The 18,460-nt window shown below is 39.5% G+C and overlaps 1 protein-coding gene across 31 annotated transcripts in view; it reads right to left on the bottom strand.

Moving 5' to 3' along the window:
• Positions 1–230: 230 nt before the first annotated feature.
• The window catches only part of DLG2 (discs large MAGUK scaffold protein 2), a 1,001,432-nt gene continuing 983,202 nt past the window's right edge, over positions 231–18,460 (bottom strand). For 20 of the 31 annotated variants that reach the window (XM_032099070.1, XM_032099087.1, XM_032099077.1 and 17 more), the window contains 6 exons: positions 13,317–13,367; positions 12,457–12,558; positions 11,331–11,503; positions 10,502–10,611; positions 6,133–6,224; positions 231–5,440 (listed from right to left, as the gene is read on the bottom strand). In XM_032099070.1, the coding sequence (XP_031954961.1) occupies positions 5,334–5,440; positions 6,133–6,224; positions 10,502–10,611; positions 11,331–11,503; positions 12,457–12,558; positions 13,317–13,367 (635 nt within the window). In that variant the 3' untranslated portion in view covers positions 231–5,333. The remainder of the gene's footprint in view (positions 5,441–6,132; positions 6,225–10,501; positions 10,612–11,330; positions 11,504–12,456; positions 12,559–13,316; positions 13,368–18,460) is intronic. The other 11 variants (XM_032099063.1, XM_032099062.1, XM_032099064.1 and 8 more) reach the window with 1 other exon arrangement.

The following is an 18,460-nucleotide window of genomic DNA, read 5'->3' as shown; positions in this document are numbered from 1 at the left end:
GATACTGTCTCAAGATAAAAGCATAATATATTTCTTTTACTATTCTGCTCCAAGGAAAAAAGACAAATTATGCCTTGTGAAGAAGCCATTTGCTATAAAGTGTAAAAATGCTTTAATATTAATATTTTATAATAAAATTCATGACATATTTATAAACACTCTATCAAGCATTTACAACTGAACCACAGCTGAGAGCTTGGACTGGAATAAATAAGCAAGGACACAGCTAGTATGAAATATACAGCTTAATTTTTATAATTGTGTGTGCTTTATTCTTTACACAAATGGAATGGATGCGCAGAGTATTTACACATAACAGGAGTGTAAGCTGGACAGGGTGTTTGTAAACTCCAGATTCTGAGTACCCCACACTACAGGTGGACTGAGGAACATCCTGCTAAAGAGACGCGCGCTGGACATTGTGCTGGAGGGAGCAGCTTGGTGCATACAGGCTGCTGCACTCAGAAATTCAAACTGGCCAATTCAAATTTAGGAGCACAAATCCAGAAATTAAAAGGTTGCTATCCCACTAAGAGCCAACAGTGTTCCCCCTCACCCCTTTTTTTTTTTTTCTCTTTTTTTCCCCTTTTTTATGCTTTTTTTTCCCCTCGAAGATCTTGCCTTGGATGCTGGCTCCCATCCCCAGAAATGCTGTTTTACATCAGGGCAAGCTGCCTGTGCTGCAGGGCCAGAAGGTGTAAGCTGCTAATGTGGTGTGAGAGATGATGGATTGCCTCTCGTGTTTTTCACCTTAAAGACAGAGTTTCAAAAGGGTCAATGAGGCATCAGAGTGGTAGTTCCTATAGCTCTTGGTGAGACGTCAGTGCAGCTGAAGCCTTCTGCAAGTCCATTTGGCCCCTGGGGTGTCTTTTTGTTAGGAGTTTCACAGCACTGGCCTCAAAAGGATCTTGGTCCATGACTTGGGTTTTACAGTGAAATGAACAGTAAATAATGATGGAAAGCACTGAGCTGCTGTTTAATCAGGTGGCCTTGGTGTTTTACAGAGATGTAAAATAATCAGTATGATAAAGAGGATGGATGTTTTACTTCAGGTGGTATAAATGGGATGGACTCCATTGAAATCAGAGGAGTGACCGTGATTTCCAGCAGCTGAGGATCTAGGCTAGCTATATGATATGATATAGATAGATTTTAGATGTTACCTGTTTTTAGCTTTGATGCTGATTTGTGTCCTAGAATGGAAACTTTCTTTTTTTAGCATAATGACCTCATTCTTATTTCTGAACCAACTGACAAAATGTCTGATTTTTAATGGGAGAGAAAAAAGTTTATTCCACCAAGGAATGGGCTTGCGCACTTGAATGCAGTTGCACAGTGAACCACATGCATAACATGACAGGCAAAATGTTCAAGAGGGAAAATATTGAGATTAAAAGCTATGAAGGATAAAAGACCACTTTCTGTGAACACGGCAGATATTATGGCTTTAAATCTGCATCTGAAAAAGAAGGTTGGTACTTCTTTCATCAACACGGTTTTTCCTACAAATATCCTCATGTGTTTTCACTCATTGAATCCTCTGGTCAGGGATACAATTTGAAAAACAAAAATTAAAATATAAGAAAGCCAAAACAAAAATACAGTTTGACTGAGTGCTGATGAGCAAGTAACAGTGAAGGTGTAATGCCAACAATTTCTCCATAGAAAATGAATGTAAATAGGTAGGTGCATGTTGTATACCTAGGACACTGTCCCTGGCTCATAGCGGTTATTAGCTCGGGTTCCACACTGCTCTCCAGGATGAGGATTTGTAATTTCAGTGCAACGGAGAGATTTCTTATCCTTGACTTTCACTGAGTGGTTCCTAGGACCCTATCCACACTGGAGCATCAAACCATGCTAGCTACAAACACAATTACATCACAGAATATTGATCTAGAAACAGCCTTTACTACCAAAGAAATTACAAAGTGCTAGCATGGACAGGGTACCTCTGTAGGAAGGGGGATTAAGCAGGAAATAGGCTCTTTCACTGGTTGATGGTCAGACCGTAAGACCAGCGACGAAGTGCCGTTCCACTGAGCCCTGTTAGCAAGCTCTCAATGAGTCAGTGCATGGAAGATTTTTTATTTTTTTGTTTGTGGCAAGGAAAAATAATTAAGTTGTAATATTGCACATCTGCACAAAGCTAGCAAGATGTCATTGTGATCATCCATGGGTGGACAAAAAGCTGTGATAATTTTGTTTCTGCTTAGACCCTACGGTGCTACACACTGTGCCAGAACATGAGATATAGCACCAGGGGTGTGATCTGGCACTTTTCCTAAAGGGTCCAGCATTTGCATTTGTCTCATGGTTAGATGCTCCCAAGTCTTTTACATGGACAGAAAAGGAATCTGATTATGCTAAGCTGTGTTAGCACCAATATGGAGTCAGGCGCCAATTGCTGTGGGTTGTGAGTTTGGACTTTTTGTTTTCCACCAGATGTAATTTTGCATGAGTCTTATGTTTTTCTTCCTCCTCCCACTACCACCCAGTATGATCTGAACAGCTGCAATGCAAAAATGGACTGCAGCTCTGAGGATGCTGCAACATGGAATGCAAAACATCAACACACAAAACAAATGGGAGTACAAGTCCTAACGGAAATAAGATCTCTCACTGATTCTCTTGATGATTTGTTTTTAAATATATGTTTTATTTAAAAAAAAAAAAAAAAAGAAGAAGTGCAATGTCAACTCTAAAATGGAAGCACAAACAACAGACAGGGAAAAATAAATAATGTTACTACAGTAACCAAGGACTGATGGAAAAATTGATTGTACTCAGCCATAGTGTTACTGTTCACCGTAAAGCACAGCACATGACAAAGCAAAACAGTTACTAGTAGGATAGTACCATAAAAGGCTGCATGCTGAACTAAGAAACAAAGAAGCAGATGTGATTGATTGCTTAAAAACAGCTGAAAATTAGAACGAAGTTCCTGCTTTAGGATACTTGGTTTTTCAGGTCTGGTGGGCTATTTCCCAACCTGGGGCAATAGTATTTTGCTAGCATGGAAAAATCCATGGCTTCCAAAGATCTGGGGTCACTCTGTGGACTTCTGCAGAATTATCCAAAATCAAAGCATTCATTAATTTATATTAAAAAAAAAAAAAATGTTTCTAGCCCTTCTGGTTACAAAGATCTTCTGGAGACTTAACTGAAACCCTTGTTTATAAATCTGCGCTGACCAGGCAAGAAAAATAGTTAAAGAAGTGTGAACTTCTCAAAGTTACCATAGTTGGGCAGTAAGCGTGAAAGGCCCCCTCAGGGCCACTAAAATGCCCATATTTTTAACCCTGTCACTGCTGGTGGCTTTTGCAAACATCCAGCTCATCGCGCTGTCCGCGGAAGTTGGCTGGGTAGACCTGTCAGCTGGACAGGGTGTAGAAATGCAAGCTTCAAATAGACAAGTACCAGAGGAGTCTATTTAGCACTTGCCCTTAAGACATCCGTAAGCGTCAGGGTTGCTGTAGCCACCAGCTATAAGTATTGCACTCCTGCAGTGCAGCAGAGGCAGGAGTGTGGGTTTTACAGAGAACATGGTCCAGCAGCAGCAAAGGCAATTCAGTTTTACTGTCACAGCATCTGTTGCACTTGTCCCCTTGTAAGTCAGTGAAGAATGGCATCAGTATACAGAAGAAGGGCAATGTGAAATGAGAAAAAAAACCCCTCCTTCTCCCCTTCCATACACCCCAAACTGCAATTCCACAGACTTTCCCCAAATCCCTCACAAATGTCTATTGCCTCAGTTTTTGCTTTTAAGACCCTTGTTGACTGTGAAATGAATGAAGATACAAGTTAGTTGGTGACCTGCCTGAAAAGAGAGGAAAGATCAAATGCTTTCATTATTTCCCTGAAGGAAACAGGAAGAATCATAAAAGATTTGATGTTTAAGGGTGCCTCTTTCCTAAGAGAGAAATTATGAACTGCATTTAAGCACTAACATTTTGCTTCTGAATAGTTGTCTCTCTCACAAGATGCATTTTCCTTTTTTGTTCAGAAAATTCCTACAGGGCAGTGAGTTCAAGAGATCTTTCCACAGGAGTTCATCATGATTAAACACAGGCAAGGGAGAGGATTAAATTGAAAGAAAAACAAGATGACAACTACAATTTAAGGAATTATCTTGCTTGCCATTAATAATAGAGAATCCGTTATGGAAGAGGTATAATGCAACTTGATGGTCCTCTTTACATTTGACAGTCGCACAAGGGTGTAAATATTTAATCTTTCAATTAATCTTTACAAAATATCTTCACAAAAACATTTTACCTATAGAAATTAGTTTCTATACATCAATATATTTTTATTTTTATAAATTATTCCATCTTTAAGTGCCTTCTATCAATACAAATGATAAAATAGACAATCAAAAATTTTAAAGCTTTTCCCAGTTGTATCCCTCCTTGTTAACATAGGTGCTGTGAATCCTAATACATGTGTGTGTCCACATGGGAATGTGTTTGTGTGCACGTGTGTGTGATGTGAAATGCTTCCATCCTCTCCCACCCCTAAACACCATCAAAATGAACCATATTGTTGGTAGTTCCTGATGCAATAGTGCTTCCAAAGGGGAAAAAAGAAATGCTTGACTTGGTTTCAGAAATCAAAAGATGTGCATAGTTACCAAAGTCGAGGTGTACCAACTACAAATGTGCAATGACAAGCTTAGAACAGGACCCACCTCCCAGCCAAGTCACACAGTGTCCTAACAGTGACCTCAGTAGGAAGTGGACCAAATACTCTGAGCTTGATTTTGCAAGGTGCGTGTGGCCCTGATCTAGCAAAAATGCTTAAGCCTGTGCTTAGCTTTGAGCACGTGAATAGTCCTACTGGAATTGGTGGGACTGAATGGCATAGGGAAGGGTCACAAGTGACTCCAAGTCAACAGGCTACTCGTGTAGGAATTGGGGTCAAGTGCTGAGCGCCTTGCAGGATCAAGCCCTATATGAGGTTCAAGAGCTGGGAACTTCTCTAAAGCAATCAACACACTGAGCTCAGCCATTGAAATTGATCAAAATGTCCGCGTGGGCACAGGAGGTGGCTTAGCTCCCCTTGACAGAGGGTCTCCATGTCAAAAGTTTATACCTACAACTCGTGCTCTGAGCACACAACAGATTTGCTTTATATGGTAGAAGTCTTTTTGTTCCTACCCTTTGACCCATCAGTGTCCTTCATGGCTTCAAACACTTTGTGTTGTACATTCATCAAAATTCACATTGACTGCAAAGAACATAAATGCAACAAAAACAGGAAAGCCTCCAAATAGTATATTATAGTTTTCTTCTAAATATTCTCCCGTTGTAATCAGAGGTGCAGTGGCTAATTTATAATTTTTCCTTTGAAGGAATCCAGATGAAAGGCCCAGATTGTTCTTCAATTACAAGTTTGCATTGATTATATATATCTTCTAAGCTATCTCCTTGGACAATAGCTGCAGTAGAGAAAACATATCAATATTTCTTTTAATTGACAGATACAGCATCCAGTGTCAGCAGATTTTCAGCATACTCATAGATACTGATGGAATGAGAAGAATACTGGTATACTGACATGTTGATTATGGAAGTGTCATACCCCTGAGGATGATAACTAAGTTCAAATCAATGCACCTGCCTATGACAGAGATCCATCCCACTGCTTGTACTGAGAAGACTGAGACAGGTTAGTTCAGAGAACTAGCAGTTCTGTCCTGGGGAGAGCAGCACAAGAGATTCCCACTGTTGGAGGTCAAGCTTTAAATTTTATTTGATTTAGAACCTACTTCAGCAGTGGGCAGCAGCAGATTTACAACCTTTCTGATCTAGTTATAATGAGTTCACTCTTGGCTGCCAAGGTTAACAAGATCAGGCCCAAGCTGACAGAAGGTAAAGCAACTGTAACACAAAGCACAATGGTTTGCCCCTTAATTTGCCTTGGCATAGATACTCCTTCAGGACATCAAACTTTTCAGGAGTCAAGTGCCTCAACTGCTCTTGAATTTCAAGGAAACAATATTCTCAAGCAAGTCCTTACTCTGGGCACACTATACTGATAGGTACTCTAGGTCAAAGACAGAGCTGATCCAGTTGTTTTGCAATAAAAGACTATATCTTGGCAAAAAAAAAGGTATTAATAAAAACATACCTGTGAAATATTCTCCAAATTCTTGTTCTAATTTAATTGCTCGATCATAGGTTTTCTTTGCTTGCTCCTCTGTGAGACGTTTATTCATTTCCCTAGAAACACGGAGGAAGTCATCAAAAAATTTAGATTTTTGCTAGAATGGCTTTCAAAAGACATGTTCAACTGAATCACAGATAGATTGAGGATGGTACAAGAATAAAGTGGTAAAATTCTTCCAACAGTTCACGGACAGCTTCAATATTTTCAATTTAATTTCATTCTTATGTAGTACAAAACTACTTCTTCAGACTAATTCCCATTTCATTTTTCTCCACCTAATTTTTATCTTGGGTTCACTACTCTACATTCTCAAACAAAATACAAGGCCCGAGTCTGGTAGCTACTAACTGAGATAGACTTTGAGACAACAGGAACCCGTAAGTGGTCTGGAATCCAGGATGTTCCATAGCCTGAGCACTCAGCACTCCTGCCTGAAGCTCCTCTGTATCTCCCAGACTCAGCTGGTGGTCTCAGATGAGTAAGGTTGTACTGACTGCTTATTGGGTGCCAAGAAATAAAAAAAAAAAGACAGACAGTAACATTCTGGTTTTTTTCAGTGTTTTGTTATTTTGATGGACCATTTCTATTTCAACAGAAGCATTATTTAATAACTTTAAGGAATGAGTTGTCTTGCCTGTGCACGCTCAGGTGTTAATACCACTGTATACTTACAATGAATCAAGCTCATGCTCATTCATTGCCTTACACTCATATGCCTGTAGATGTCTAAATTATCAAAAATAAATAGACTTTGCTTGTTCTAGCTTTTTTTCCCCAGCATGGATTCGTTTTTTCTTAAAACATGACAGGACTTTTCTGAGGCAACTAGGAAAGCAAGAGAAGGGAGCACCTTGTGTTCTGCATAAATCTAATGTTATGCCTTGCACTGAATCATATGATGGTGTGGTAATGGACTGTATACAGTATGCTATGGGTGATGCATATAGGAAATTATGGACATGATGGTGCAAGAAAAAAAAGCTCTATGAAGCACACAACAGTATGAACTTGCTACAGCTAATTCCTACTTGGCTTGTGAAAAACACTCTGGAAGATGTCCAGGATGCAAAAAGGTATTTCTAGAAATGGCTTAAAGCTGCCTACCTATATAAGTAACCATACAGCTGGGCACACTGCTTAGGAAAAATCTCCTTGGAAGTACTAACGCCATGGAGAAAGCAGGCTTACAAAATGAAGGCTAAGAAAGATTTCTTTTAAAATTTATCTCAGTTATTTGTAGATTATATAAATGGGTTTAATATAATCTATGTGTTGTCCTGCTAAATTTGTAACACTACTAATTCTATTTATTGGAAAGACTGCTATCTAATCGAGTTCAGGTGGACTTTGCATCAGCTACACCTACTTGAACATCTCTTTAGGTGACTGAACCAAAACCCTGTCTTGCAGTGGGACCACTGCAATTTCTTAGGCAAACTTAACATTTTCATCTTATGGGCATTTAACCAATATTGTAATGCTAACAACATCCTCTCCCTTTCAGATCTATTTCTGGTAAATTTTTGAGAAGTCTTCCTCAAGATCTTTGAATAGCAGAAAAGATAATACAAATAAAAATATAAGCAAGTGTTTAAAATAGGAAGTACTTTGAAAGAGGTAGAAATTTGCATTACACTTTCAGGTTGTAGATTTGCCTGGGGTATAAAACTGTGCTAGTTGTATTCCTGACTCTGCCCATTCTGTGCCCTTATAAGGGAGGATGGAGAAGGCGGAGGACCATGATGAAATAAAATTGCTGTCATACTGCAGTCCCTTCTATTTCTTATTTCTTAGCTGGGGGCCTGCACAGCTGGTGAATTCAAAATACAGTACATATTTTCCAAGGTTTTCCTCCTCTCCCAGTGAAAAGCTCACCCAGGCAGGTTCTTTCTTACTTCCATTTCTCATCCCCATGATCTCACCACTGTCCTCATTCCTCTAGAGAGAGAGGCTGATTGAAGGGTATGAACAAGGATGCCTCTGGGAGTTAACCAGGTGGAGTCACGTAAGACTTGAAAGAGAGGAAGGGAGAAAGGAAGGGAGGAAGGGGTGATGGAGCAGTTTGTTTACAGCAGTGGCCACGTGTTCTGATTGCTTTTACATCCAACAGCACCTTACAGTCATTTACTGCTGTGGTGATAAGTGTTAATAGGGTATTTCCAGAAAACCTGCAATAACCAGGCTTCAAGTGCAGATGCAAACTTGATTTATGCTCCCTTCACTCTTCCACTCTCATATGGATGCAAGCGAGCATATGCATAAATGAAAGACTACAACTTTATGTGCTAATTTTGATGAAAGATAAATCTTTAGTCTTTGTTTCTCTGCATCTCGTGATTATAAATTTTTTGTCTTTTGTGTTTTGACTGCTATTACAGTAGCTTTCAACTCATTTGTATGAACAGGAGTCATTGCTATGGCAGATAAACCTGTAATTTTTTGTGTTGCAGTAGGTACATATCTAAAAAAGACTGAATCACAGAATCATTTAGGTTGGAAAAGACCTCCAAGATTGTCAAGTCCAACCTTTGACTGATCACCACCTTTTTAACTAGATCATAGCACTAAGTGCCACGTCCAGGCATTTCTTGAACAGCACCCTTGTTGTATTGCCCTAAGTGAAATATTAGCATTGCTTTGGTTCAATAGCAATGACTGTCATAATATTTTGCATCTTCATTAACACCATTCAGTCAGTCTATTCAAGGATTTGCAGTTCTAACATCAAATCAACAAAGCCTTTATGTTATTGCCACTTTTCTGGCTCTGCCTGGTGTATTTTTCAGAGTAAAGGTCACTTTTATTTACTTTTTTCAAAAATCACTCCAGAGGCAATGCCAGCATTAAAAAAATAATGGAAATGTTTTATGAATGGGAAAACTGTACGTTAAGATCTGTTAAAACAATCAATGCAGAAGGCAGGCTATCAGACTACCCTTCCCATTCTACACAGCAACAAAATCAGAATATTATTGAATTGTAGGGCTGGAAGAAAAGTCAGGAAGTCAGGATGGTGCTGTGCAAGTACCACATATTGTGCATCATGTCTTGTAACGTGGCTTGGACATACAACAAGCTCGTTGCCAAAAGGCAGGGCTGAGAAGAATGCACATTCCTGGGATGGGTCATGTTTGCATTCTCTGGCTCTGTGACCACTGGCTGTGAGCACACTGTTACCATCACCAGACATGCATCTGTCACAGGAGACGGACTGCCAACATTTTAGCTGTCAAACACATACCTATGGCACTACCTGGCATTTGCAGAGCCTTGGGGGAGGGCAAGGCACAGAGTTTAAAATTTCACCCCTATCACAGCAAATTAAGCTGATAGATCTTGCATAACTGTAAGTGTACGTGGAAAACAACTTGAGAACCATGTATTTTATCCTGAGTTTTAACTCCGGATGAATATCAATTCCGTATTTCCTCCTCAGCCTTCTCTCTGTGGCACTAGATATTTCCTGCTCCTCCTTCACCAGCAGAGTGGAACCCAGAATCAGGCCAGCACTCCAGATGAGGCCTCATCCACACCGAGTAAAACAAAACAGCTGTCTATTGTGTCCTTACAGAACACTGATATGAATACAGCCCACAGTGGCAATTTCTTTTTTTGCAACCACATTATCCATCCATTCATATTCCTGTGTGATCCACCCCAACTGCCAGATGCTTTTCTGCAGTGCTATAGCTAAATTATTCTCTGTTTGTACTCATGCATTTCATTTTCTCTCCTTTGTCTGTGCTGAATTTCATCTTACCGATCTTACACTGAGTTTTGATCTTATCCCCCAAAGTGTGTGCCACCTCAGACATCCTTGGCAGCATGGAGCCGACTCTTTCATTCCTGTATGTTTGCCCCTCTCCAGTCCCATGGCTCCTTGCCTATCCTCTTACAGACCTTCAGGTAAATGAAGGGCTGGTGAAGAGGAACACACCTCAAGTCTGACACAGGTTTAACCACCTGGTCTGTGCCCTTGATCAGACTCTAAACCTCAGGAGCACCCATGGATGCATGGGACAAGCCAAGCTACAAGAGTGAGTCCCTGGTGAACTTGTTGCACAGGTTGGAGCAAGTACACCAAGCACCGGCAGGGAGTCCTTCATGGTCCAGCACATAATCCCACTTGTCCCAGCCTGAAAGGTTCACAGCTATGGCTTGTTCCTTGAGATACCAGGATACAGTGGATGACAGGCTCTGAGGACACTCTTCCCACTTCCTCTCATTATTACTGATTTTAGAGAACAAGCAAAATGTAGACTCAGAACCTGTGTGGTGCCACTTGAGGCTGTACCCAAAATACAAAATGCTTGAAGAAATTTATACTCACATCAGAGGCTCCCATGATTTGGGCTTAATGAAGATAGCAATGGGATAGAGTTGTGCAACTTGTAGTCGTTTGATAGCATTTCCTGACACATCAAGTATACAGTGCTTGCCCTGTTGGAAACAGATGAGCATGTGTTTATTTTTGCAGACTTTGCTGCAGATCAGCCAAGAGACAGGAAGCAAATCTGCAATGCAGTGCCCTGGAATGGGGCCATTACTGGCACACCAGGGAAGGGGGAGCCTTCACTGTGCTTCACTACTCTGCATACTTTCCTTTGCTTTGATGCCAGTATAAATATACACTGGTGATATGGGAACAAACTTGGGGTTTATTTTCTACTGGGATGAAATTTACAGCGGCAGGAGAATTTTCTTGAGATGAGGAAAATCAGTTCATAAAAGTAATAGGATGTCCATGTTCTTAGTGATTAATTCAGTCCTTGTTTATATCAAAGACTCCTTGTGTCACCTGAGGCAAATAATTTCATCTTTCTGTGATTTGTTCTTTTGCCTCTTTGAAAGTGATTTAGTTTATCTACCTGTCTTACAGAAGTAGAAAGCGTAGAGGAAGAGTAGAGGCTGTTTTGAGGAGTACTTGAGGCACTGTGTTAGAACCCTGAATCCATGGCACTACAGCCAAGTACAGAGAGTGCCAAGGATGATGTCATTCAAAGTCAGAGACTCCACTTGTGGAGTCATTACAAAGCCTATAAATATTAGGATGCCGTTTTGCAGCTATTTTTTATTTTTGGCAGAGAATCATGCCTGAGACACAATGTGGAAACAAAGCAGATCATGTTGCACTGGCAATAAAACTATTGCCAACCTACCCTTTCTGCCACAAATCTCACAGACTGGACACTAGTTCCATATAAATTATCATTGTACTGCCCAGCTTCTATAAATTTGTGCTCTTGGATATCTTTTTCCATTTGTTCTCTTGAAATGACAAAATGATAATCTCTCCCATCCACTTCATAATCACGCTTTGGCCGCGTGGTATCTGCATGAAAAAAAAAGACAGAAGATCAGGAAGTCTGCAAAAACATTTAGTGCAGAAAATGCAGCTGTGGTTTGCTCAGTGGGCAATGCTGGGTCTGCTTTACGTGAAGGCACTTCACCTCTAGATCTTTGGCTACTACATACTATTTTCAATGGAGCTATGACAATAAAGTTGTCTTTTTGTACTAATACCTTCTGATGTTTACCTCCAATCAATAAAGACTTAAATAAAATTAGAGTTTACCGGAATTCCACCTTTTGCAGCAGAATCACACACAAACCTCAAATATAAAATGCATTTCATATTTTAAATTTAATGTTATTACTGTGATAAAATGAATTGTCATCTCATCAACTCAATTTAGCCTTATTTAGAAGCCTGATTCTGTTCTCATCTCTAGTGGTTTTAAGTTAGTGTATTGCCAGAGACAACCATTTAAAATGAAGTACAACTGCAATCAGGGCCTCAAATAAACAGCAAGCTCTAATGTTGCGAGATACAAATACTCTGATTAATTCAGGATCCAACATTGCTTTCTGATTCAACAGACTATATCTCACACAAATCACAGATTACTCCTTATATTTATTGGTGGATGCTGTGCAATTGAGTTGAAACATTTTACATTTTACCAGTATTTCAAACTTTTATCTTATTTAAGAAACCACAGATTGATTACTAAACTGAGTTAGTGACTAGAATTTTTCTTGTTTAAAAGTGTCCTAGGGCTTTGGAGACAATTCTTTTGAGAATTTTTTTCCAGATCTTCACAACCTTTTTTTTTTTTCTAATTTATTTGTTTTTTCCCCTTTTCTGTCTGATGAAAAAAAGACTTTTGAGAAACTCAATTATGTATAGTTCATGGATGCTGCTTTCACAGAAATGTACTTAATGTGTGGCACCAAGGGATTCAGTTCACTCTGCTGCAGAACTAGGAGTAAAATCATACTTACGTGGTACACAAGACCCAAACTTATCAGGGAATTCAGATATCAAATCATCATTGATCCGATCTTTCATAGGACCCAGAATAATAACTGGCCTGGTGTAATTAACTGAAAAACAAAAAGAAAGGCACATTTAGATGATCTTACTGGCAATAATAAATGAATTTACCCAAATATGTGCTAACCAGGGTTGCTGTCTTTATGTATGAAGTGAAAACTTAGGTGCACATTTTATTAACGGATATTTTATTTATTGACATGAAAAAGGGAATGGAATGAGTACCACTGCAGAGCTCTGTGATGGTCCATGCACACGTCAAATGACTATGTAGAAGCATACATATATTTGCTATTGCTCAACAAGTCCACTCAACAATGCTTGCAGATGGACTCTTCCATGAGGCATGGAAAGGCTATTGCAGCATTTTTTTCTCCTGAAGTTATGTAAGTGCATCCCCCATTAAACCGGATGGATGTGCTCCCATTTTAAGTTGCCTTTCCATAGGTTTGTCTACCCTGGACAGTGGCACATAACACATGAGAAGCAAAATAATAAAGGCTTTCCATGTAACAATATTGCAGTAAATCTAGAAAAGCTACATCAATATTTTGTAGATCGATTATTTACTGTACTAGTAAAGCCCGTGAGAACATGCTGGGGAGAGTCCTAGGAATGTCAGGAAGTGGGGGCTGCCAAGGAATACTGTACCATCAGGTTTTTTTCATTTGAAAACAGACTGAGTGTCTAAGAAAAAGAAGCCACAGAGAAACTGGGACTGGCAAAGCAAGGCTTACTGCTCTGCTGGGCCTCAAACCCTGAAACGAAAAATATAAGGAAGAGTGATAGAAAAGAAGATGAAACTTACTTTCCTGTCTTGTGACAGGTTCATAAGAAAGGATGCAGTCTTCTTGGCCTCCTGATGAGAGAAGAAAGACAAGAGATTGAAGCTGATAAGGAACATGTCGGGTATTTAAGTTTGATAAAATGCTTCACATAGAGACAGACCAGGTTCAACACTTCTCTCTTGATAAACCTCTCACCTGAACCATTCCAAAGTCCATCATAACTTCCATGTATGGAGACAGTTTTTTCCTTCCCCACCCTCCCCTTCCATGTGTTTCAATTCTATTTACTGAAATTGGGCTTTTTTATTGATGGGCAACATGCCTTTATTTATGATTTGATACAAAGCTGTTTACAGGGATAGTGCAGAGATTTAAGATGCAATACTTTTCCTACTGTTAAGGCCCTAAAATGTTGCTGCAAAGTAAATCAACAGGCTACCTAGACAGAACAATTTTTATCCACAGAATATATATATTTTGGTTGATTGTTCTTCAGTGCATAGCCTCCATAGTCTAGTGCATTCACAGCCCAACATCTAGCTATGAGCTATTTTCTGATCCTTATCCTTTCCCTGAACACAAATCACAGACTCACAGAATGGTTGGGACTGAAAGGGACTTTCAGCTTCTGGAGATCACCTAGTCCAATCATCCCCTGTTAAAGCACCTAGAACAGGTTGTACAGGATCATGTCTAGGCGGGTTTTGAATATCTTCAGTGAAGGTCTCACAGCATCATATTTTATACATTTGTTCTCCCTCTGCCCTGTTAGGACAGTGCTGTTTCCTCATGGTGACATTTAGGGGACTAAAGCAGAGAAATTTGCCATGAGAAACAAGTGGCACTATATGGACCATGACTTGGGTGCAGGTGTGCAGTCCCTATGCATCACTGTCCTCTCATCCAAGGGCGTGAAAAAGGAGAGGGAGGAGGATTCATCACCTAAAGCATGAATAATTCCTGCTCATTTCTCTTTCTGGGTCACTGTCACATATCTGGTACCACATGAGGGCTCTGGCAGGTTCTAAATACAACTTAGCAAAGTTTAAAGTGATGATTTTATTTTTGCTCAGTTCAGGGCTTGTCTCTGAGAAGATGCACAGATGGGATTTTGCAACTAATTTAGATACTACGGAAGAAAAAGTACCATAAGGCACACCAGTGCTTTATAAAATAGACAAGGTTGCCTTTGTTTCATCTGCTTGCATGCACGTAAGCACCTGTGTTATATTTCTGGTGGGCTCCTGTCAAACCAAAGTGTGCACATAGAGGGGAAGAGTGCTGCCCTGCCTGATGGAAATACAGGATTTAGAGGGGGGTACACCTCACCCAGAAGTAGTCTGACTGCTGTCTGAGTTGCCCTCGAGGCTCCACTAACTACATTAACAAGCTTTGTGTTGGATGCAATGCCTAGCTCCCAAGAAGGTACAAAATTCTTTGTGGTTAGATCTCAGGCTGACTCCCAGCCCATGAATCTACTACGTGTGTGATATAGTATCTAGGCAGCAGTGACAAATGTGTAAGAGAGCTCTTCAAGTAAAAATAATGTTGTAATTATTGACAATGATGGAAACAGCAAATGAAAAACTGTACTGATGTGTTAGGAGAGAGGGAGAACTGACAGGACCAATTCCAGCCTAGCGATAGTGCTGAAGCAGCAAAGGAGAGAACATAATTTTTAATAAAAGGAAGAGATTAGACAGCATATGAGGATAAGGCCACATGGCATATGAGGAGTGTGGACAAGGGATTTTCTTTTCTGTTTGCAAATGTTTGATATTGTAATCACTTTTCTTTGGCTTTTTGCAAAGTTGGAAACCTAGAACTCTTGTTACACTAGGTTTTATGCATCAGATGTATTGGTTTCCCTTAAGTTTCTCAGTAAATTTTAGGGGTGATGTAGAACTCAGGATGTCTCATTTCTCGAGAGATGAAAAAACCCACTCTCCAGGCTGGACAAGGATGGTCCTGCCTTGTCTGTCCTCTACCCCACGGGAGCCAAGGCTATATTTTTCAACAGCCTGAGAAAGTCAGTCTTGAGTTGGGCGATGAAGCCATCACATACCAACCAAATGGAGGGGAGCCTGTTTGTACAAATGCCATCTTAAACTTGAAAATACTTGTTTCAATAGCAAACAGATCCACAGCAGGAGTTTCATTGCACTAACTTCAGAAACCTGAGGCTTGAGTACTTACATCTAAGCTAGTCCCTAGATACCTTTTGGAGCCAAAGGCTGCCTTCAAATAGGCAAGTTCTTATTCTAAGACATGAGTCATCTGACCTATTTTACATGTCTACTTTGTGAGGAGAGAAAAAGTCAGAAGGGTGAGTTTGTCTCCATTGTTCCCTAACAGCATTTAGACAGCAAGGTCAGATGCTGTTTAAAAACCAAGGTCAGACATCTGCAGTTAAGCAGCAGAATCTCATGGGAGTGCCAGGGTCAATAGCAATTGGAAGAAAACAGACAATCACTCTGAAACTATTGTTGTTTTTTTTTTTCCTGTGGACTAATACTTGGCTTTGGCATAGATTTATAACCAGCACTGATAAGCCAGCACAGATTTTACTTTCTTTTTTGCCCAGTCTTTGGCAGACATGTCTCCATACTAAAGGTTTTGTTACATCCACACTCTCTGAAGGGTATGGGCTAGGGAGAAAAACAAGCCTGGTTTCACAGAAGTCTTGTGAAAGTGCGGCCAGGTTAAAGGCAAAGAAAAATTCTCCAGCTCACTCAAACTGTGCTGAAGTTTTAGCCATTGGAAACGGTTGGAGTAAGTAAGGAGAAACTTTGAGGCTGACTGTGATGCACAGGAACTTAAACATCTTCCTGAGGTAAGGATCTTCAGCCCACAGTTCCAGACTCAACATGGGAGTGTGGGGAGAAGCTGCACCATTTCCACTACTTTTCTTTTCTGGAAAAAGGACTTAGGAAGCTTAAATTTCTAAGTGAATAAAATCCTGCCATGTACTGTCCAGACAAAATCCTCTAGGTCCTCAGAGGCTGTTTTGCATGTTAACTATATCAGATGGTACTCTTTAATGATCTCCACTCGGTCAGTACTGCATAGTTCTCAAGTAGTCCATAAGTATTAAGTATAATGAAGAGCTCTAGAGTCAATCAATAATCAGATTGCTATAACCTTGTGATGGCTTTGAGGGGTAAGACACAGTGTGAAATCCATCAGGACACAGGCTCTTATCATTTGCCTAAGCTTCGTTTATCACCCACATTAGCAGCTTAATTAGCACAGGTTAGCTGTATTGATCTGGAAAATCTTTGTGACATTTAACAGATAAAACAAGAAGAGAAAAAAAGAAAAAGATCTTTCTGTAGGATTTTGGTATGTTCCCCTGTTCTTCAGTAAAATCCCATCAAGTCAAAAAAAGCAGAAAATAAATAAAATAAGGAAACAGAAGAAAGAAAAAGGAAAGTTACCAAAATGTAATATAACTATGAGTAAAATTATTGGAGAAATTTCACTCTCTCAGGACCACTCCCTGCTTCTCTTTGTTCTTGGTTTGCCTGTTGGTGTTTTCTCATGGTTGAGAAGAGAAGAATAACCTTGAGTTTGTTATAACTCATAACCTCTATAAATGGGGCAGCAAGGTCCTGCGCTGTCAGATCAATTCCATAAGGAGTATTAATTTAATATTTTTGAGGGATTTTATAGGTTTTCAGATGGGTTTTGGGCTAACATATGAATTACCTGAGTTGTATTTGCAAGATCTTGGAGAAATCAATTTCTTGCTTTGTTTCTTCTGCACAGACTGCACTGGACAGTCAATATCTCAGCCTCTATTTGGTTCAAAATCCCTTTGCTAGGCCCCTATTTATGTGAATAAACACATGATTTTTGGAAATATCTTGATAGCTATGAAAAGCTGGAAATCCAATATGTAAAAAGATCATCAGTAGTCTGAGCATGAACTTATGACTGAAAAGTTGTCTACGGGCAAAGATCAATATAGCTGTGTGGGTACAAAATGAGACTGCAATACTTGTGCCAATTTGAGTATACCTGAATCATACAGCAGTTCTGGGGAGCCAATGCAAGTGTCCTTATTAATCAATTATTGTAATAATCAGGACTACTTTAACCTTGTTCTGAATCTTCAAATCTCATTAGAAAAGTGACTTGCTAATTTGCTGACAGAGGGTAAATTTTTTTTTCTATCACTTTTTCATATTTTTAACTTTTAGTTATGTATTGCCTCTCTAGATAATTGGTGCAATCACAACCAATCATGCAATTAGACTAAATAGATGCGACAATGTGTGTGTAATTTTGATGACAGCTGTAAAAACCTTTACTGAACTATGTGTAAGAGTGTTACAACACATATGTAGGAGAGAGACTTGAAATTCATGCCCATTATGAAAATCATGTCTCGCAAAATAAAAACTGATGAGTCCATGGTAAAAAATCTGTCCTTACAAGCTTGGTTTGAAAAAGAAATCAGAACATTTTAAGTTACAGGGCTCAAAATAAACTTTCAATCATGGTTTGATTAAGTGGTCCAGGGAGTAGTCAAAATTGGCTGTATGTGTCCTTATCACAAAAAGAACAACTTTCTGCTAGACCAGTACTTTATATACCACTCTGCAAACTTGACTTTATTGCTGAGAATGGGGACAAATAAACTAACATAGACTTCATAATAGCATGGCTGTGTGATTCAGCAGCAGCTGTGTAGCAACTCAACTGCTTTAAGATGTAGCAACTCAACTGCTTTAAGATCAAGCCAGTATTTGTTCCTGGCCCCAAAATACTATTCTTATTTATAAAGGGTTAGATTCTGCTCTCAAATGTGTCTGCAGTTCCCACTGAAATAAATGGAGCTGAAGGTTATCTTCTGGGAGAAAGAATATCTCATTGTTGGCTGCAGCCCTATTTTTCATAACAAACCAAGTGTTGAGGGCACTGGTAGAAGAAATCTGGTTTACTTTTTGCAACTTCTTGTTGCTTAGAAGTGGTCAAAGAATTTTCTCTTGAGACCACATAGGAAGACTTTCAATTATATTTTTGAAATAAAAAATATCTGACTTCTGTCAAAAAACTGACAGAACCCTAAGACATAAGGAATATTTCAGCCAAATACTCAAATTTTGAAGCAATATGTTTTTCTAAAAAATAATGAACACATCAGAATATCTCCTAGAAA

This window comes from Corvus moneduloides, chromosome 2, assembly GCF_009650955.1.
Source record: "Corvus moneduloides isolate bCorMon1 chromosome 2, bCorMon1.pri, whole genome shotgun sequence".
NCBI lineage: Eukaryota > Metazoa > Chordata > Aves > Passeriformes > Corvidae > Corvus > Corvus moneduloides.
The sequence above is the reverse complement of the archived record's forward strand: the minus strand, read 5'-3'. Positions and strand labels throughout refer to the sequence as shown.